The sequence below is a fragment of the Athene noctua genome, chromosome 24, assembly GCF_965140245.1.
Source record: "Athene noctua chromosome 24, bAthNoc1.hap1.1, whole genome shotgun sequence".
NCBI classification, from domain to species: Eukaryota; Metazoa; Chordata; class Aves; order Strigiformes; family Strigidae; genus Athene; species Athene noctua.
Genome location: NC_134060.1, coordinates 8,437,211 through 8,459,282, shown reverse-complemented (window position 1 = coordinate 8,459,282; position 22,072 = coordinate 8,437,211). Strand labels below are relative to the sequence as shown.

Sequence of the window (22,072 nt, the reverse complement as noted above, 5' to 3'; positions counted from 1 at the left end):
GATGTTGGTTGGTGTAAAACTATGGAAAACATGTTAAACGTGCTCTGAGAAAAACATTTGTCTCACCCATTAGGTAAAACTCAAAAATTAATTTTGTGGCTATTTCAGAAATTTAGCTAAACACGAACAAAAGGAGAATAAAGTGAGATAATGAAGTATATGCCAGTTCCTACGGAACCATGAAATACTTTGGCTTACAGGTGAAGATAGTGTTGTTATGGCAATTGACTGTTGCTTCCTTTTCTTCCCTGTCACTGTTTGGAGCTGATCTCTGCAGTTCTCCCAGATGGATTTCATCATCTAACTCCTCTGAACAAGAGTCCAGAGTAGGTTCCAGTCAGCTCCAGTCACTTCTCATCACTGGTATTGTCAGTGTGTGCTGTGCAGACCTCTGGAATGCACCGGCTACATTTTGCAGACCTTTACAGCCTCTGGTTGCTTCCTCTGTTTCTGAGAATGGTCAAAATCACTGTGCAGCTGCTGCCTTCCCAGGTATCTGAATCCTCCTACAGTGTCTACAAATACAAACCAGCTTGATGACAAGGTACATCTAGTAGGATCAGCCATACATCCCTTCTGATTAATGACCAGTTTTGAGGTGAGAGGCAAGAAAGTTAGCAAGAGTGGGCTTTTGTTTTGTTACCTTTAGCTAATGATGTTCAAATATTCAAGGCACGGGAACCCAGAGCAAAACATCTGTGGCTGTACAGTCCACACAGGCATCCATGGGGCTGGTGGGCACCTATCAGCAGTGTCCTGCCCAACAGCTGAGAGCTCCAGCTTCCCGCTCCCTGCCTCACCGGCTTTTTTTGGTGCTGTAAGTAGAAGCTTGAGAGAGGACGGGCGAGAAAAAGCCCTGGACCTTGGAAGGAGACAGCAGTAGTAGTAAAATGGGAATGATTTATGGAAATTCAGCAGTCTTGGCACATTTCAGGGCACTCTGTGAGTCGGGCATGCACTCGAGACTGCTCTGGCCACAGAACTCACTTGGTCACCAACAGGTCCTGCCACTTCGGATTAAGTGTGTAGGCAGGGAGACTGTGGAAGAGATTCGGGCATAGGTCTGTTTGTCTGATGGCACGGAAGTGAGCTGATGGGCCTTGTTTTAGCTTCCTAAAGTCATCTAAATGGGGACCCGGGGATGCCTGCATACAGTGATGAGCTCTGCCAGTGGCTCCCCTGGAACACGCCTGAGGAGAATTTGTGAACTCAAGGCAACCATTACGTGTAGGAACAGTGCGGGCTGGGGCAGGCAGGCACCACCTCCAGGGAGCCTGAGACATGGCTCTTGTGGCCTCCATCTTTGGGAGCCCTGGCACCATCCCAGGAGAGGCAGGTTGGAGGTGATCCTATTACCAAAAACGGTACAAAGAATTTATCGACACCAGTGTGATGTAGATGAGCAGACACTCCTTTATTAGCAGTGCTGGGTGTGTAGGGGAGTCGTCTTACCAACAACTCACACCTAATTAGTATAACATGCTGATTAATATGTATTATTGTATCCTATGTAATCAAGTGCTCATACATAACCATGTTAATTCCCATAACTCGTTTTCATACCCACGCCTCTGTCTGGTCATGCATGCTGGAGTCCTGAAATGAGTCTGGGGCTGCTTTTGTGACCACCAGAGACTGTGACTCCTCAGAAAAGACCCCTCAGTGTCCCTGACTCAAGGACTTTGGCTCACATTGCAGCTTTAACATGCTTCGAGACTCTTGTACAATATAGCCCCTATTGTCTATAAGACAATGAATCACTTTTACCAAGCAGTCTAACAATAGTACTTTGACAACACAATTATCTAACTAATGGTTATAACTGGCCTTGGTCTGGGGCTTTACAAAGGAACTCATAGCAGCAGAACTGATTACATGGGTACACAATATTTCCATGGTTACTTAAAACGATATACAATTATTCTCTACGTTTTATAAAATTAATATTCTTATAAAATTTGGTTAGTTATGATAATTTTTATCATAAACTCCCAAATCAAATCAATAACAAATCACTGACAATCGGTAACAATCTCACAGCCGGTGTGCCGCTTCGGCGGCTGAGCTGCTCTTCGGCGGGCGCCCTCCCTCCTCCCGCGGCGGGGACTGCTGCTGCTCCTCCCCCTCCCCGTCCCCGTCCCCATCCCGCGGCGGGGCGGTTCCCGCCTGCAGGCCCCGCCCCTGGACCGCCCCCGGCGGGGGAGGCCCCGCCCCGGCTGCGCACGCGCACCCCGGAGGTGACGTCAGGAGGCGGTGCGGCGGGGCCCGGCGCTCTCCTTTGTGCGGGCGGCGCGGCGCGGCGCGGCCGGGGTGATGCTGGCGGGGGGGAAGAAGGCCGCGGAGGCGGCGGCGGGCGGCGAGGGCGGGCCTGAGGCGCCAGTGCCTCCGCCCGCCGCCGCGGGGGCCCTGGGCTCCTCTGGGGAGAGCGGCGGGGCTGCGGAGCGCACTCCCCGCAAGAAGGAGCCGCCGCGGGCCTCGCCCCCGGGCGGTCTGTCCGAGCCGCCGGCTGCTGGGGCCGCCCCTGCACCCGGCGCCGAAACCACGGGCATCGCCGAGACCCCCGAGGGTCGCAGGACCAGCCGCCGCAAGCGGGCCAAAGTAGGTGCTGGAGGCGCGGCCGGAGTGCGGGTCTGGCGGGCGCCGCGGCCGCGGGCGGGACGTGCTCAGGCCTTGGAACTGCCGGGCCGCGGCCCTGCTCGGGGCAGCCCGCGTCGCCCGGGAACTCTTCCCTGGACAGGGGCCGGTGGGGCGGGCGGTGGTCTGGGGGCCTGCGGGGCCGCTCCGTGCCTGGGGGACGCTGAGCTGACCAGCCTCCGGCCCGATCGGGCTTTACTGGGCGGCATTGGCGTGTGGGGTGCGGGTGCTGCCCTGGGGAGGCGAGTCCTCCTCCAGGCCGAACATGCAGATGTACTGGAAGCTAATGCGGATTAAGGTATCGTATTGTCACAGCTCACTTCTGTAAGGGCAGGGCAGCACTCATGCGCTTTCACAAAGGAGAGTAGTCTGCAAGAGTCCTTGGAACCCTTCAGGGCTTTCTGCTCAGATACCGAGCAGTAAAAAACCACCAGAAACAGCTTAACGTTGCATCTAAGTTCTTATAATCTTGTATTTTCATGCGCACATTCATATTGTTATTAGGGACATGTGGGTGCAGCTTCTCTTGAGGCTTGCGCGCATGGAATGCTGCTGTACATGAAAGGCTATAAAACTGCTGGCGGCACTCGGTGCGCTGTTCTTCAGCTCCTCGTTGGAGGGTTGAGCCAATGCTGTGTTAAGGATGAGGTTTAGGAATGAAATCTAAAGGCCTTAAACGGCTTCCAGTAACTCGGGACTGTGGTTTGTAATACTTATATGTTATTCTGAACATCTGAGAACGTTGCCACTTTTTTGGTGAAACTTTCTTGGAAACCTTGTTGCAGATCTTGGCTGTGCCCAGAGGTGGTTCTGTTTGACACGGAAGCTGAAATGGCCGTTAGGACCTCTGTTGCAGTCTAGCTGTGGCATGGAATGTCTTGCTCTTCAGAGTTCTTGTTTGACGTTATAGCTGGACTTTGCGTATAGTTCCTGTTGGGTAGGTCAGTCTGGTGCATCTTTTAAACTGAAAGAGGGTGGATTAGATAAGGAACAAATTTTTTACCATGAGGATGGGGAGGCCCTGGCACAGGCTGCCCAGAGCAGCTGTGGCTGCCCCCTCTCTGGGAGGATTCAAGGCCAGGTTGGACGGGGCTTTGGGCAACCTGGGCTAGTGGAAGGTGTCCCTGCCCGGGGCTGGGGGTTGAACCAGATGGTCTTTAACAGCCCCTTCCAACCCAAACCGTTCTGTGCTTCTGTGATCTTCAGAGGCAGTATACCTGGGGTTTACCTGCTTTATAGTGGTCTGTTAACAAGTGGGAATTAGCACGCTACCTGTGGGTTGTTTTTCAGTGATGTTTCTCTGCATTGACAATACCCATTTGCCCTGGGCATTAATCACTTTTAACACAGTATATTGCCGTGATCAATTCAGGCTAGCACAAGGTCACCTTACTGCAAAATATTCGTGGTTTGAACTCAGTTGGGGAGGGTATCCAGGTTAAAAATAAATTTGGGAAGAAGTTTTTTCATTTTTCATTGGACTTGATTGTTCTCTGGAAGTTGTGCAAGCTCAAAGAGGGTGGGAAACTTCGGAAGGCCTTAGCGCAGAACTAGTCTGTGTTGGTTTCAAATACCTGTAATACTGTACTTATGATGCTGTGGGATCACTGTAACTTGATTCAGAGTGGAAGTTCACAGAAGATCCTGGTGGTGCCATATTTGCTCAGAAGTGTGAAAAACTGAATGTGCTGGACAGGGTGAAATGTGAATTTTTGAAAGATGGTGGAGCGTGTTAGTGTTGTACTGAATTTTAGGCTTTCCTATGCACAGGCTTCCCAATGCTACTTTGAATCCTGCCCATTATTGCCCTTTCTTAATGACTGAACTCTGACTGTGGAGGATTTGTCATTCTGTTGATGAGAAATGCAGAGTTGCTTTTGTCACTTCATGGTAGAAGCTGACCTTCTGCCATGAGGTGGGATGTTGGACAATCAGTAGCTGCTTTCTTTTTATTTTTCCTATGGCTGCGTATTGAGAAGTGCTTTTTGCCTTTTCAATAGGTAGGGAAGTTTATTAGCAATATACAAAACTTTCTTACTTTGGAAAAACACTTGGTTTATTAAACAGTATGAGGTGCATCCCTTCTAGTTTAGTTCTTGGGATTTCTGTGTTCCTTTTAAGTTGAAATGAGTCTTTTTAGCTGATCATATTATTTATTTTTATTGGAGAACAGAACAAAACACATACGGCAATAAAGATTTACTGGGGTTTTTTGTCTTACGTTAAGCCACTAGTGTGACCATCCTGGAGAGGAGGTAAATGTGATCCTCTGTACCAGGGCAGGATTTCCAGTAAATGGGGTACTGTCTTTGCAATATACATCTCTGTACAGGACACGGGTGGGATTTCCTCAGGAATTCTTGTGTACAGTTCTGGTCACCCATGTTTGACAGATGAATTCAAGTTGGAACGTATGGATTGGACACAGAGGCAATTTGTTATCCCTGGGTTTGACAGGGAGGGGAAGGAAGGGAAGAAAACTAGAGAGGTTAAATGGTGATATAACAAATACACATGAACTTGGCTCGATATGAGTAGAAGGATCCTGTTATTGGGTGGTTGGGTGCTGAAGACATTTTTTTTTAGTGGAGGTAAAACACATGGAACTTGTTAGGCTGTTGAAGACTTTATGGTAACTGTAATAAGACTGTGGGCAAGGTAATTCAGGTCTTTGAGCTGTAACCAATTTTATTGCTTGCAATGTTGATTTTAATAGTGATACTTACAGATGTTGTGTTTTTTACAGGTGGAGTATAGAGAGATGGATGAGAGTCTTGCAAACCTGTCAGAAGATGAGTATTACTCTGAAGAAGAGAGAAATGCTAAAGCTGAGAAGGAGAAAAAACTACCACCACCACCTCCACCAGCTCCTGCAGAAGAAGAGAATGAAAGCGAGCCGGAGGAGCCATCTGGTGAGTAAAGAGAGATCTTCTCTGACGCTACTTACCTGTTTTACTGCCAGAAATTAAGCTCGGTCAGGTGCAGCATCATGAATCCTGTGTCTGGTTTTGAATGATTGTTCTACAGTGTTTTCTTTGCTGGCCCCATATGTGGAAGGAGGGGAAAAACACAGAAGAGCAGCCTAATAACAATGGGAATATGCCAAACCTCTCGTACTAGATTCTCATGACTCTACTGACTTGTCTTTGGAAGCTTATTGACCAGAACAGCCTCTTTGGCTCTTAGCTGCCACACCTGCTTGTGTACCAACATTCACTTATTCCTCAGAGAGAAAAGAGGTTAGGTATACTGGGGTAGTTGATGTGCAGGAGAACAGATTTAATCAACCATCATTCCTTTCACTTTAAACTATGACTCTGATCTTAAATTCTGTTGGATACCATGTGCTTAAACTTCAGTGCTTTCCTCATTACATTTGACAGAGTTGTAAAACTTCACTTTACATTGGGAAATGTTTTAGTCAGTCTTGTTCAGGAAGCAGCTTTTGAAATTTATGGCATTAGCGGTACCCTGTTCATTCTTTGTCTGCTGTAGTTACAGCTACCACCATTAGTTAGGTCTGGTGTTGGTATCACTCTACTAGCTACAAAATCGTGCTTTTACAAAGTTTAGCTGTTTTACAATATGATGTGTGTGCTAGTTGGTTTTAGAGAATATCTGAAATCTAGTAGTTGAACTCTTGCTGGTTCATCACTGGTGTGAATAACTGTTAGTAGTCAGTTCTACTGCTCTTAATTGGCTTCTTTGTGGTGGACAGGTTTGAGAATGTAGACAACAGGACTGATGTCAGTTTGGGGATACTTACCTTTTATCACTTAAATTTGCCCCTGTAATCTCTCTGCAGTTGTGGATGTTGGCTTCTGGCTTGATACAGGAACACTATAGCTCATACACTTGTCTGAAACACGGGCAGTGGTAAAAATCTTCCCCGCCCCTAATTGTAGCTGATCTATCAAAAACGGAATTTTAGTAGTTGTAATAAAGCAAGTGTCTTTACTATTTAATTTAGCTTAGACTTTGGATTTAATCCTTGAGACCTAATATTAATACACTTTTGGTATTTCCCATTTTGTGCCTCTAAGAATGATTATTGAAATCAGTTTGAGGCATAATCAGTGAAGTAGTGTTTTATCCCATGAAGGAGGAAACGTGGAAGGTAGGCAGTGATAGGCTCGTGCTATCCTGTACACACAACAGTCTTTTAAGCAGTTAATTCTGCAAGCAGTATATTAAGTCATCTAATTAGAAGCAATTTTAAAACAGGCTATATCTAGCTGCCTGTCTCTAGCTGTCTACTTATCTCGATAAGTAGATTTCAGGTCATCATATCCTTTCCCCATTCTTAGAAATCCTGGGATATGCATGAAGCAGTGATGTAGGAAGATGACACATTTTCAGTTGTCATTCCATAGCTAGTCTTGCTGTATTTTTAAAGGCTACTGAAACCATATACATTGGTGGATCTCTCTGTCTTTGTCTTTACTAATGCAGGCATCAAGAGCGTCAGGTCATCTTATGCTGGCTGTTAAAATGCATTGAAACTTCTAATTCAAACAGCTGTTAGGAAGAAGAGTCATGGAGTCTGCTATATGTAGAAGCAATGTCTATAACTGAGGTTTTCTCTCTCTGTCACTTTGAAGCAGAAATATGTGTTTAATGAATATTAAATAGGTCAGTAATACTAGAGCAGGATTGCATATTGGAAATTTACCAAAACACACAGCATTAGCTTGTGTATTACTGTTCATTTATTCTCATTGCAGACCTTAATAATTTCCTTTGTAAGTTTAAGCCTGCAAAAACCTAGGTAATGCAGTAGAGGTGTAAAGCTGTCATGTTACGACCTTTTGCGTTAGGAAATTCTGATTGTGCAAACCTAAAAATGTAATAGTGATAGTAGCTGGTATTTCCCTAGTCTGTCCTGACACAGTTTACAGTAGAAGGAGGCTATTAAGTATTGCAGTTTAGGTGACAGCGAAATGCTGGTCTTATTTGAGGTGGGTTTGGTCTCTCTGTTCAGCTGTGGGGAATTCCAAATGTTTTGGCTATGCAGATTGATATAGTCTGGATTTGCATGAATTACTGCATGTTATTGCAGAGCAATTTTAAAGGCATAACAGTATTTAATAATTAAGATAAATTCCTTAAAGTATCTCTCCTCTTTTCACTTGAAAAATACTGTTTGATAGCAAAACTCACTTTCAGTGTTGAATGACATTTGTGTTCTTGTTTGCCAATATCCCTTTTGAAATTAAGGAATTGCTGCTTCTGCTTTTCTCCTCTAAGGATCTTTTTTGTTTGCCCTCACCAAATTGGATTTTCACTTTTATAGCTTCCTGAAGATTTTCTTTACCAGCTCCTGTCTTTTTAGTTTTGTCAATGTTCTTACTTTCTGGCAATCTTATGTTTCTAGCTGCTGTTTTCCAACGAGATGTGAGACTGAATATGATCCAGATTAAGATCAGGTCAAACTTAGTGGAGCTCTGTCTCTGTCTTTCATCTAACTTGTCTGTTTTCCTAATTAACTTCAGTACTTAGTGGTAATTGTGTGCTGCTATTCTTTACTTGAAGACACTGGATGATTGTATGGAGAGGACTCCTTTGTAGACCTTCTTCCTGATTGCAGTTCAGCTTGTGGTCCGTTATTCTGTTGTCTTGAGACTTTCAGCACAGTCTGCTCCTGCACATGTTGTGTTCGGCTGCAATAATTTGATGTTAACATGGATCAGCAGTTGGATTGCTGCTTTGTTCCTTTGCAGCTGGAACACAGCTTTCTCACGGGGAAGGAGAGGCAATCTGCACTAGCGAGCCTTGTTTCTACATTTCTGCACAAAGACTGGGTATCATTTAGAATTGTGTCCAAACACACAGTAATAGTGATGCTTTTTTTGACCTAACATTGAAAATGGTTGAGCTGTTATTATTAGGAGAGGGAAATACTGATTTCTTTTTGTAAGTAAACTGAAAGCAATTTTGTCCCCTCTACTCACTGTTAGTGCTAATTCAGGGATAATAATGCCACAGCCTGATATGAGCATCTTTTCAATTTCTTAACTTATAGAAGGCACAAGTGTAACTTTTCCTGCAAATTAATGACCTGTGCTGGAGTGTAAATATTCATGTTTGAGTTATGTTAGTCACTTCCAGAGTGGAAGCAGGTCTTGTAATGTTCCCAGCAAAATAATGTATTTACAGTGTAGGTGAAACAAGGAATTTTCTTTTGCTATTGTAGACACGTATGTTCATACTATCCTGACTTTGGGACTTCTGAGGCCTGTCAAAATGCAGTTTTGTCACAGTGTCTCTTGTGAGTTTCTGAACTTCCCTGCTGGTAGACTGTATATTAAAGTACTAGCTATTGCTCCTCTACTCTAGCTGAGTGAAAATGTATGTCTTGTTTCAGTTCCTCTTTTATTTTATCTGTAGATATGTAATGTTACAACATTCCAGATGTTATCCAGGTTATTGAAGTATGAAAACATTGGTTCACCTTCTGTGTCTTGCTTTAGGGGTTACATTTGTAGTTAAGATGAAATTCTTTTTTAAATTAGTGTATCCCCCAAGAGCCTCAAATCACATTCTGGCAAAATTGTCCACCCAATCCCAAACTCTAAAGAGTAATCTTAACAATTGTGCGTTCAGCTTCAGGTTAGACCTTACTCCTACCTGTTTGGAGATGACACCTTGAGCGGTTGTGCTCTAGGAAGTGACTGTGTCATTTGCTACCTTAACCTGAGCAGTTTGTTTCAGTGGGGGGGTTGTTTGAACTTTAGAAAGGCAGCAATTTGCTGACTATTGAAGCACTTGGTTGGAAGGAGCTTTGGTACAGGAGCAGCTAGCTGAACAGTGCTTCCTGCTCTCTGGAGGTGACGACTTCAGGCAACAATCTGGCTGTGGAAGAATATTGCTTATGAGCTAAACTCGGAGCTAGTGTCTCCTGTGAAGATTAGCAGTGTGTGAGGTGACCCGTGTTAGCTTGGTTCCTGCAGCCATCGCAGCTGTACTCATCTCTGTTCTAGAAGCATTCTGTTCCTGGGTGTGTTGTAGTCCTCTCAAGGCTGCTATTTAGGACTTAACACGAAGGCTAAGGTAATTTTGAGACTTTTTGAGATCTTTGAGATGAGTGCTTTGCCTTTCCTTATGTTTCCAGCCCTGCATATGTTGAAAGACCAACGTCTTTCAGTGCTGGGTATTGATCATGTTACTGATCAATGGTATTGACATGTAATCGGCTTCAGAGGTAGTCTTAGTGTGTTAGAAAATTGTTGGTGTATCAAGGGTGCTGTAAGTTGTCCGAGCCTTTCAAAAACAATTTTTTTGTCAAGCTTCAAGGAAGGGTTTATGGCAAAAACCCCAAGGAATAGTCTCTCTTGAAAGTAAGATGCTTTTCAGAATGGTTCAAGCTGTCCCCTTGCATATGGGGAGACTTGGGACTACCAAGGGCAAGGTTACCAAATTCTTACCGTTTGAGATCCATAGATTCTGATGGTATCCATCTACCGGATCTCAGCAGTAAGAAATGTAATCTTATTCAAATCCTAGCCATTAATGAAGTTGATCATAAGTATTTAGCCACCAGGAATGCTACGTATTGTGTACTACTTTATTTCCCATAAAGTCTGATGTAAAGCGTTCCAGTAACATGGATAACACTTTAGAAGACCACAGAGTTTGGTGCCCTGAACCTAGGTTCCAGAAGACGGGTTTCTCAGAAAATGGGTTTAGTTAGTTGGTGAAATTTAATACATAAAACGCCAACTGCCGGGCCTTTATGTCCAGTATGGTTTAACGTATGGAGTAAGGTCCCTGAGTTCTCCTCTTTCCTTCCACAGGGCAAGCAGGAGGACTTCAAGACGACAATTCTGGAGGGTATGGAGACGGCCAAGCATCAGGTGAGGGTGGCGTTTGATGCTTGCCACTTAGTAGCAAGAGCCGCCAAGTTAGGGATTGATGCTTGCACGTGCGCATGGGTGTGGTTGTCCAGAATTTAGCAAGAGATACAGGAGTGGTTTACCCACCTGTTGAAAAAGTGAGGGGTATTTTCAATTTTCAGTTGAGGTCTGTACCAGCTGCAGAAAAGGACGCTAACCTGTGTTGAAATGCCTCAGGCCGATCTCTCATCCCTCCACTCCTCTCCATGTTCAGAGGAGTCCAAATGTGCAAAAAGATATTTCTTACCTAGCCAGTTTCTACCACCTAGAATGATGCAGAAAGCCCTGGACTTCAGCACAGTAGACCTTCTTTTCAAATTTGCTGAAGAAACAGCCTGGAGTACCTTTTTGCTCCTTTGTTTTTGTTTTTTCTTCTGAAAGCGTTTGTGTTTGAGCTGTGTGCCAGTGGTTATCCCAGGAGGTTTATCTGTTGGGGAGATTCATAGTCTGCTTCTCAGCGGATTGGACTGTGAATTGCATTCACCATTTGACCTAAGTACTGATGCTAGCAGTATGCACTTACTGCTTAATTCACAGAATTGGTGTCTTTGCTCTTAAGTACTTAGAGTGCTACTGGAAATCTTCCTCTAACTCTGCCACTTTCACTCTCACTTAAGGATTGAGAATTAGGGTTTTAAGCAAAGGGGTAGAAGGCTCCAGAACCTATTCTGTACCTTCAAGTTGCTCTTTTTGAAGCCAGTATAACTTCAGGATATGATCTGAGAGTGTATCCTTGCTGTTCGAAGTAAAGGAGCCTTGTTGTGTTTTGGATCCTACCACTTGCACAGAATCTCTGACTATTATAGATTGTGGGCTTAAGAATGCATTGCCTATTTCATTTTTAGGCAGGCATTGGCTGTTTGGAAATTCTGCATATTTTGCATTTTATATATATGCTGAGGGTATGTCTTAGCAGTTGTCCAATTCAGCAGCCAAGCACTCCTTCAGAGTGTTTTTCATAGGCAGATGTTTCAGTAGGTCTTTAAATGAGCAACATCCCTCAAGATTTCTTTTGTGGGGAAGAAGATAATCAGAACTTCAGCACATTGGTTGCTGATGCTGAATGTCAGGAAGGGGCAAGTGTGTGTGTGTGAATGTGTGTGAAGAGGAGATGAGGATCCGGTCTAGGCAGACCCATTCCTACAGTCATTAAAGAGTTGCCTGCCCCAAGGAAAGGGTGTGTAGTTCTAAACTGCTTCTCCCTTTAATGTGTTGCTTTCATGAAACACAAGCAGTATGGGTGTGGGATGGGGGGGATTCAATCAGCCTGAAGTTGATCTGACTCTGAGCTGTGTCATTGCAGAAGTAAATTCAAGGACATTTAGTTCTTACAAGATCTTCCAGTGGTTGGGCCAAATAAAACTATATATTCACTAATCACAGCTAGGCTGCTTCTAAATTCTGGTGTCAAACCCTGTTGTGCTTCTGTTGCTTGTTTTTTTTTTTTCTAAATACCAGTGCTCTTGGAGCTATTCTAACATTTTAAAGTTTGGATATTGCCATAAAAGACATGGGGCCTTAAACAGCCACAGAAAAAACAACCTTGGGAGTTCTTTCAAAGACTGTTAGGAGTGCCATTTTCTCTGGCTTCTCACTTTGAAGAAATAAATTGCAAAGCTTTTCAAGAAAGTGGTGAGTTGCCTTAAATCCACATGTCTGAGAGTTTCTTGGTAGTTGACTGCTGCATGACATCAACACTTTTTAGCAAATATCTGGTGAAGGCACACTCGTTTTAGCGTAAGCTTGTAAGAGGGAGTCAGGTTCAACATTTTGTATCTTAACTGGCCATTCTCTGAGAATAGTACTGCAGAGCTTTTTGCTAACACTTGATGATCTAGAACCTTATTTAAGATTTGTTAACATTAATAAAGTATCAGATAATTGGTAACTTTGGTTTGATTTACATGCACAGTTTTAGAGAGTTCATAGTTCAGTATTTGCATTCATATGTAGGTGTTTGCACAGTTGGTCCAGTGTTAGACTAAAGGACAACAAAAAGTCTGGGGGATGTTTATTACTGGAGAAGTTGAGGTTCTGGCAGAGCTATGGGGTTCTAGTCCATAGCTAAATATTACTGTCAAGAAGTATTGTGGGTGTGTCACCTTTCGATATTGTTAATTTAATTGTACTTTCCTGCAGTGCTCTCTAGCCTCTGTTACTAATTTCCTCTTGTAAAATTTCTGTAAATGGTTATAGACAGTTTTCTTTACCTTGAGTCATCACACAGTTAGATCTTCTAATCTTTGCTTGTGAATGAATTTTTTTGGCTTCACAACTATTTCCCTGCTCAAATTTTTTTCTTCACCTTTGGGATGTAAAAATGCTTGGAAGTTAAAGGTGTGTGTGGTTGCACCAGAGCTGAAAGAAGAGAATTCTCTGCAATACAGTGACAAGTGTACCTCTGCACAACTTCAAACTTTCAAACAGTTGTCTTGGTTAAGTGTAACACACTGCAAGCTTATATTTTCTTTGATATTTATTATAATCTTTTGAACAATTCCAGTTTCAGCAAATGATCTTAATCTTGCTGCATTACTTGTGCGTTTTTTTCCCCTTGGGATATATTGGCTTATATCTTTTCAGATGAATGTCCTCTCCTCTGTCTGTCCTGATCTTGAGTCACTTCCTAGGACAAACAAGATTTATATTGTTCTTGCTGTATTTCACATCTCAGTATTTCATTTTGTTCACTGTGCCTGCAAGATTTGCTTTCTGCATTCTACTTGTGCTATAACACTAGGCAGCTGTGTCTTGGTTTGTTACTTTATATATAGTGTGACATTCAAGATTGAGGATTGTAGGGTACGTAACTGTATTATTGCCAGTGTTTGCATTGATAGAAGTACAGGTGCCTTTATGAATGAAGTATCTCCATAGAGAAAATGTCTCCTGTATATGTTCAACATCAGTCTTTTACATGTGGAGCATTTAAAAGGAAAAGTCAGAAATCTGTAGGTATTGATTGTAGGCAGCACTTGGGGAGGGGACGCAGGAAAAATGTAAGTAGGATTGTATTTCTTTGCACTGCCTGTTGTGAATATATAAAACATGCAGAAAGAGAGGTCAAGATGGGTTCCTGTGTCTTGAGGAGTTCAGTACAAATGAAACCTTAAAAAACAGATGAGAGGGGACTGTAGGCATTGTGCTTGTATCTTGTAGATCTTTTGGCTTTGGGGTTCCAAAATGTTTTTCATATTCTGGTAGAAACTGGAAACCACACAAATGAAGGACAGCATCTAAAGCAGTTATGTTTTATTCATATTATGATATATATATATATATATTATCTATACTATATACAATATTATATATTAGATTGATAGGTGCCTCTGCCCTCCTTATTTGTCAGTTCCCCCCTGTCCTGTAGTATAGCTTTTTCACTAACCCTAGATGATACCTGTACTTCTAAGAATTGTTGATTTGGGAACCTGCATGTCTTGAAGAAGTAAATAAAGGACTGAATGAAAGCATGACATGGAATTGGCCACTGTATCACCTTATGGCTAGATGGACTGGCTAGGAGAAGGGTAGTGTTAAAATACTTACTTAACAGTTCCTTTTGCAGTGCCTGTAGACAACTTGTCTTTTTATTGTAGGTGTGGAGGGTGCAGCTTTCCAGAGTAGACTTCCACATGACCGTATGACATCTCAAGAAGCTGCCTGCTTTCCTGATATAATCAGTGGGCCACAGCAGACTCAGAAGGTGTTTCTGTACATCAGGAACCGCACCGTAAGTTTATTGTAAAAGTATTGATGAAAAAAGGGTAGGACGTTTGTATACCTTGCAAAGACTTTTGGCAGTTACCATGTCTAACAGCTGGTAGGTTTTTTTGTTGTTGTTTTTGAGATGGTGGGGGTTCATTTCTGGCATCCTATTATGCTCTAAGTTGCTAAGGAAGGTGTTATCCAGCTCTTGATTGAGGCAATGCTTTGAAGCAGCATAAAGAATCTGTAGTATATTTACAATATCTGAAATGTAGTCATAGCAACATTGAAAACTACATGATTCAGCTAATACAGCTTTTAAAAGTAAACTGAAAGCTGGTGCAAATGTTCAATTACTTGATCTCAGTTTAAAGAAGTGTCTGTAGAATACTTAAAAATAATAATCAAATATGTTGTTGCTTAAAAAAAGGCAGACCTCTCAGCTTTTGTTTTTTTACTTTGCATATCATTCAGTTGTAATACTGAGACATCAAACTGGCCATGTGGCTTATTCTCAGAACAGAATACTTTGCCAGCCTTGATTTCATAAAAAAAATTGTAACACCGAAGAAATGAAACTGCTTCTGAATGTTTATAGCACTTCTGCCCAGTTCAAAAGTTCCATGCAACTTAAAATCTAGAAAGAAGGGGCAATATTCAAATAATTCACTGGGAGATCATTCACTTGACTTCAGGCAAACATGCATGAAGTTTAAACCTTAACATGCATGAAGTTTAAACCTTAACATGCATGAAGTTTAAACCTTAACATGCATGAAGTTTAAACCTTAACATGCATGAAGTTTAAACCTTAACATGCATGAAGTTTAAACCTTAACATGCATGAAGTTTAAACCTACTACTTAAGCAGTAGTATTGTGTTTTGCAGGTCATGCTTTTAAACTGTGACAATGCTTTTAGGTTCCTCAGCACACAAACAGGGCTCAGGGCTTTATCCTGTACTTACAAAAGAGTGTTTTAGAAAACTTAAGTCACGTTAGAAAAATTAGCAGTAGAAAAGCAAGATATATTTTGAAAATTGCTTTGTTACCATAGTTAAGAGAGAAAACACCTTATGCACCATTCAGGTTTTTTTCACAGACTGAAGATGATCAAGTGGCATCACACTGTATTTTAACCATGGTAGCATCCAATGCTTAATAAATTTTAAAAAAAGTTATTTGAAATCTATACATGTTATATATCTTCATGCTAAGAGTGTGACTTTTGCTATTCCTGTGAAATCTCCCTCTAATTAACCTAAGTTGTAACTTTTGGGAAGTCGTGAGATGTATAGAACCAGACTGAGGCAAGTCAAAAAGTTTGAAACACAGTTTGCTCAAAATGTATAGTGAGTAATCCTTTTACAAACACATTGGAAGCAAAAAAAACCTTCCACTGAAATGAAGGAATGACTGGGATTTAAAGGAATGTTTGGAAGGTGTTTTTGCAGGATTGCACTAGAAAATCTGCTTTGCTGGTGTTTGGTCCTTATTAGCTATGGAGGAACTCAGAGCAGTTCCTAAGCAGGAATCACTTTCTGAGGAAGGCTTGTGAGAGGATCTCCTCCAGTCAGGGTAGCAGCGGTTCTAGAACAGCAAGTGAAGCAAATAGTAATACAAACCCAGTGCTCAGCAGAGGTGGGGAAGAGCTGTGAGCAGCAGCATGCATCCTCTTACTCATAGCTGGGACAGTACCAAGGGATTTGAAAGTACTGAAGAGGGAATGAACACCCAGAGTTCCTGGAGGTTAGAAGAATCAGACTAGTAAGTCAGGTATTTCCAATTTGCCTGGTAACAAATGAAATGAAGAATTGAATGAATGACCTGCTAAGTAAAAATGTGTTTTGGAAGGCTCACAGTAGCTTTTATAAGGGGAAATCATAATTTACAGTCCATGTGAATTATTCAAAGAACTGAGAAAGTGAACAAAGGAGATCCACTTCTTGTGGTCCTCTACATGAATCCCCTCTACCCCAAAACACCCACACACACCCCAAACCCACCAACCAATGAAAAGAAAAAACCCAGAACAGTAAAAGCTCTCGTTAAATTACTGTTGGTTAAAGCAGATCATGAAAATTTACAAAGCAGAATGTAGGATAAGTGATCTGTTGTGGTAGTGCTGGGCAGGTGTGATTTGAAACCTGTAAAATGTTAAGGCCTGGACTGTTCTGTATATTCATAGAGTGTCTGCAAATCAGGATTTGTAACGAAATGGTCATTTCTGCAATACAAGGTTATTTTAGGTAGTAAAATGAGGACTAGAAACACTGCAAAAGATGAAGACCTTTCTGAGTAACTGGGTGTTAACATCGCAGGTTAACTTAATTGTAAATAAAAATAAAATAATGTGAATAATGGAAGTAATATCATGTATATATGTATGTACGTATGGAGGTTTATATACATACATAGAGATGAACCTTAAGAAGTTCAACAAGGACAAGTGTAAGGTCTTGCACCTGGGAAAACATAATCCAGGAGTGCAGCACAGGCTGGGATCTGCCCGGCTGGGGAGCAGCTCTGTGAAAGGGACCTGGGGGTCCTGGTGGACAAGCAGCTCCGTGTGAGTGAACAGTGAGCTGCAGCAGCAAAGAAAGCCAAGGGGGTGCTGGGTTACGTCAACAAGGGCATCACCAGCAGAGATAAAGAAGTCATCATCCACTCTACTCAGCGCTTGTCAGGCCACACCTGGAATACGTGTTCAGTTTTGGTCCCCGCCACACAAAAAAGATGTGGACAGGCTGGAGAGGGCCCAGAAAAGGGTCACAAAGATGACCAAGGGACTGGGAAGCCTGGTGTGTGAGGAAAGGCTCAGAGAGTTGGGTTAGTGGAGCCTTGAGAAGAGGAGGCTTAGGGAAGACGTTATCACCGTGTTCCAGTATTTGAAGGGTGGCTATGAAGAGAATGGAGACTCCCCTTTTACAAGGAGTCACATGGAAAAGGTGAGGGGTCATGGGCACAAGTTACCCCTGGGCACATTGTGACTGGATACAAGAGGAAAGTGTTTCTCAATGAGACCAATCAGCCACTGGAATAATCTCCCCAGGGCAGTGGTGGATTCCCCAACCTTGGACATTTCTAAGATTCAGCTGGACAGGTGCTGGGCCATCTTGTCTAGACCGTGCTTTTGCCAACAAAGGTTGGACCAGATGGCCCTTGAGGTCCCCTCCAACCTGGGATTCTGTGATAGATATATATATATATAGAAATACAGATTATGGGCTTTGTACTCTTCCAACTGAGAACAGAATCTTAGCATTACAGTACGTAGTACTACAAAATGGTTAGTTCCACACTCAGAAATGATCAGAAAGAACATTGTTAAAAATTACTTGGAAAACAAGTGGAAGAAAGTACTATGCTGAAGATGAAATTTGCCTCAAATGGCCTCCCAAATTATATGGAAATCCTTAATCTTTCCTACTCATTATACTTGTATGATTTCCACTTTAATTTGGTGTCTGTGAGGATCTGTGAAGGTCAGTAGTTCAATTGTACAGAAATACCCAAATAAATTACTAATTCTGAAATATAAAATGGTGTGGAGATGATATGTATGACCTAGATCTGGGCATTGAACAGTAAAATGTTATTTATTAACTATTGCCACCCATGCCATGGAGCAGGAGTTCTGTTGGGAAAACAGTTGTGATTCTATTATTCTGTGCTTTTTCTTCTAACATGAAGTGACATAATTATTACTTCACAGGCAGCTCTTCTTGCTTGGTTTTTGAACTGTGACTGCCCTCTAAATGTTCTTTTTTGTGTACGTGTGGCCAGTGTAGTCCGTGGGAGTGTCTTGTATCAGGGAAGACTGATTAGATGATTAAAGGTCTGAGACAAACTCCACAAGGTGATAAGTACTTCTGTAGCTTTTACAAAAATAACATGACAAGTAATGCTGAAAAGTCAGGTGCTGGCTGATGTTGCATGCCCAGTTAAAACGTCACACACATCACACTTGCCATGCAGGTGGGAGGAAGGCTGCACATATAAGCATTCTGGCACTTCTATTTTGTAGCTTTTGTTCTTTCAGTGTATATTTTCTTCTGTGTGTGATTAGCAGATCACTAACTTGATGCTTTTCTAGTTAACTTGAAATGGTGTTGGATGTTAAATTTGATTCTATTGCACTTTCCAAGAACACTGGAAGGCAAAGTTCAGTGCTGCTTGGGTAGCACTGCCAAAGTTTAACTCATTAGAGAGTTTCATCTTCTAACAGTATTTGGTAACAAATGCACACATGGAAAACACCTCTTTTGTATCACTTAATGTAATGTGTCTTATTATTTCTTTAAATACAGCTGCAGCTCTGGTTGGATAACCCAAAGATTCAGTTGACGTTTGAGGCAACTATCCAACAGTTAGAAGCACCTTATAATAGTAAGTCAAGTCTTTTACTGTAGGTGTCATTGCTATTAAAAGCATCTTATAATAGTAAATCAAATCTTTTACTGTAGGTGTCATTGCTGTTCTTTTTCAGTTTTGGTTGGGGAAAAGCTGCTCAGATCAAGAGAGGGCTTTTTATGGGTCCTTTTGTTAGTGGAGCTCCATGAGTGTTCGTGCACAGAATGAGATATCGCAGTATGCTCATATTTCAGGTTTGTTAGGGTTCATTTGTCTAGTAAAGAAATATATCCCTAGCAGAATTCAAAAAAGCTGGTAAAAAGATGGATTGTTACAGAAGTTTCCTGCAGGTGAATTCACATGCAGCTTTTAAGGTTTCCTACAACTTAATGGTGGTTTGCAGCTGTGAGATTTTCTTAATCATAAGATTTTTGGGAGACATTAAAAAGTTGTGTAAGATTGAATAGGTTTGCCTTGATGAAAGAAGGCAGTAAAAGAGCGAGGAGTTACTGCTTGCAGATGTAGGCCATTCCACCTTTCTCAGAAAAGGTCCTAGTAAACTGGAAAAGGGTGGAGGGGAGACGTAAAGAAAAAGTAATTAAAGAGGCAAATAATGGTGAAATGAACACAGATATACTGTCAAGTATTGCAAAATAGTGAATTACTGCGTTTATAAAAATTAAAGTGATAATTCAGTGCTTCAGTAATGGGTTGGCTTAATACTGGCAAACCTCATTGCAGTTCTGTGTAAAGATCTCTGTATTTCTGCAGTCAGTTTCAGCAGAGGTGTTCTTTCACACTAGATAAATAGAAGCATTTGATGTCCTGGTCAGCGTTTCAGGGAGTATTCAAAACTGCAGTATAGCATGGAAGACAACTTGCAGTTTCCAGAAAACTTTAACCTCAGTCTTCAAGAAGATGGATTCTTCAGTAGGGCAGCTGAGGGTGCGGAAGGGCACGTGTTCAGTGTGACTTTGCTCAGCTGCTGCTGTAATAGGTTTGCTTGTGAAATGTTTTTAGTACATAGGTGCTACGAACATACAGAATAATTTTAAAACGTTACAATTTGTAGGTGATACGGTGCTTGTTCACAGAGTGCACAGCTATCTGGAGCGGCATGGTCTCATCAACTTTGGGATCTACAAAAGAGTGAAGCCCCTTCCAAGTAAGAAACTTAAGAATTGTTGGAGTTTTGTTTTACTTTTCTGTGATTTTTTTTTTTTTTTTTTTAGGATAAATTTTTGAGTGCTTTTTTAGGATTGCAGTGTTGAAAAATAAAAAAAAGGCTGTAGAACCATCTGGCTATAGATGTTCGGGGGGGGGGGGGGGGTTTGGCAAAGAGAAGCCATGTTTTTAAGAAAATCACTTTAAGGAAAATGTTTGCAAATCTGTAGATAATTTGGTGGCTGTCACTGTTCAATGAGTTATCTTTGTTCTTTATTTGAATAATAGAAGACAGAAACATGATACTGTACTTATGTCTGTTACATGTTTATATGATGCTTAAATTTACAAGTGAACTGGTCTGTCCTTTCTAGGTTTTATTCTTCTGGGGCAGAAAGAAATAAAGCTACAATACTTTATCCCACAGTACTTAATAAGAATCAGTTTCTTCTTCAAACACTTGTCCTTCAGAAGTGTTTTTCTTCCTGTTTTCTTCCTTGTCCCAGATACACTACTGGTGTAATTTTCTTGTACCTATCTCATTAAGGAAAATCATAAAGTGTTTTACTGTTACCATATTATGTACATAATTATGGCAGTTTTCTTTACATAGCTATTTGTTTTGTTAAAGAGTTTGTTGTGTCAGAACTACCCATGAGAAGGGAGCTGGTTTTAGTTCTTGGTATGTCTTAAATGCAACTTTAACATGACTGTTTACAATGTAGTAATGTGCATACAGAGACTGTAGCTTATTTTTCCCTTTCTTTAGCCAAGAAGACAGGAAAGGTGATCATTATTGGTTCTGGAGTCTCTGGGTTGGCAGCAGCTCGCCAGTTGCAGAGTTTTGGAATGGATGTCACAGTTCTGGAAGCCAGGGTATAAATTTCCATTCTGTTTTACTTCTATACAGAAACTTAACCAGTAACCACATTCAGTACTAGCGTAAGGTGAAGTATCCCAGCAGCATGGCCAAGCTTCTGAGTAGGTAACAGTCAGCTGGGATCTATTACTGAGTCCTAAACCTGTCTCATTAGGAAACACATATCTGTTCTCATGGGAGTTGGCCAGTGCTTTCTCAGGGTTGGCCTGTACAGTCAGGTGCCAGTGTCATACACTTACACCAGTAACAGCAGGCTGGAATCTTCTTCCTTTCATGATTAGGAGATGATTTTTCACTGGAAAACAGAATGCAAGTCTGTATTTCAAGAACTTGCCTATTAAATAGAATCATTGTTTGAAACCGCCATACAACATCAGGCAGGATATTTTTCTTGGACCTTTTAAGTCTACATTAATTCTTTCCTTGTTTAGTACTGTGTGTTTAACAGAGGCTTTAAGCTTAGAGAGCTACGTTTTGTGCTGCGTGAACTAGCTGATAGTTCTTCCATATGAGAGAATACCTTAATAAGGTATTCTCTCATATCCAGCCCTAAGTAGAATCTTTTTTTTAAAGTTGGAGTTTTTTCATACAGCTGAGTCAATTGAGAACAGCTTGATACTCATTGAAAATAAATAAATCCACTGGCCAATTAAGTTGGAATTTATCTTATGTTTTACTTTCTGAATTTCTTTGTATATTTACTTCTGACACTTTTCTAGCACAGATTAAAATAATCATCTTAAATTTTTTATTAATGTATCAAGCTGTTGATTTTGCTAACTACTGCTTTTGTTGCTGAGGAGCAAGAGCTGCTGGCTCTGTGCTTTGCAGGTTCCATACCACTAGTGCAAAGGAGTGAACAACAGTCTACTTCTTTAGGATCTCTCGCTCACCTGAATGTATTGTTGGTTTTTCTTGTTTGGTCGGTTTGGGTTTTGGGGGAGTTTTTTTAAGCTGGAAGAAAGAGAACTGTGCTATATCCTGGGTTTTGTTTTATAAATCTTTGTTATAACCTGTTCGTGGATCTGGCAAGAGGCTATTTATTTAAAAATACATATATTGTGCTTTTAAAAGGACCGAGTAGGAGGAAGAGTTGCTACCTTTCGCAAAGGGAACTATGTTGCTGATCTAGGAGCAATGGTGGTAACAGGACTTGGTGAGTTTTTCAAAATAAAAAGGAGTGAGGAAGAAAATTGTGGGACAAGATGTTACAAATCTGAAACCTTATTTCCCTTTCATGACCAAAATAATTGGGTATTTTTGACTATTAAAAAGCAGATGTTCTAGTTCAGCTTCTTTGACAGTTAGCATTTTTCATCAGTGACTCTTCAGAACAGATGGCAGCCCACACTAAAAGCTAGGATTTTTCTTGGTGCCTGCCTCTTATTGGTCACTGAAGTCATACAGGCGTTTGTCATGTCATCAAACTGTTGTAGATCCATTTT

General features: G+C 41.6%; 1 protein-coding gene across 4 annotated transcripts in view; it reads left to right on the top strand.

Annotated features, from left to right (window-relative positions):
- Nucleotides 1-2,271: 2,271 nt before the first annotated feature.
- KDM1A (lysine demethylase 1A) overlaps nucleotides 2,272-22,072 on the top strand; it is a 44,698-nt gene continuing 24,897 nt past the window's right edge. The window contains exons 1-8 of one of the 4 annotated variants that reach the window (XM_074926154.1): nucleotides 2,272-2,598; nucleotides 5,381-5,546; nucleotides 10,428-10,487; nucleotides 14,123-14,256; nucleotides 18,541-18,619; nucleotides 19,656-19,748; nucleotides 20,517-20,623; nucleotides 21,702-21,783. In XM_074926154.1, the coding sequence (XP_074782255.1) occupies nucleotides 2,314-2,598; nucleotides 5,381-5,546; nucleotides 10,428-10,487; nucleotides 14,123-14,256; nucleotides 18,541-18,619; nucleotides 19,656-19,748; nucleotides 20,517-20,623; nucleotides 21,702-21,783 (1,006 nt within the window). In that variant the 5' untranslated portion in view covers nucleotides 2,272-2,313. The remainder of the gene's footprint in view (nucleotides 2,599-5,380; nucleotides 5,547-10,427; nucleotides 10,488-14,122; nucleotides 14,257-18,540; nucleotides 18,620-19,655; nucleotides 19,749-20,516; nucleotides 20,624-21,701; nucleotides 21,784-22,072) is intronic. The other 3 variants (XM_074926153.1, XM_074926156.1, XM_074926155.1) reach the window with 3 other exon arrangements.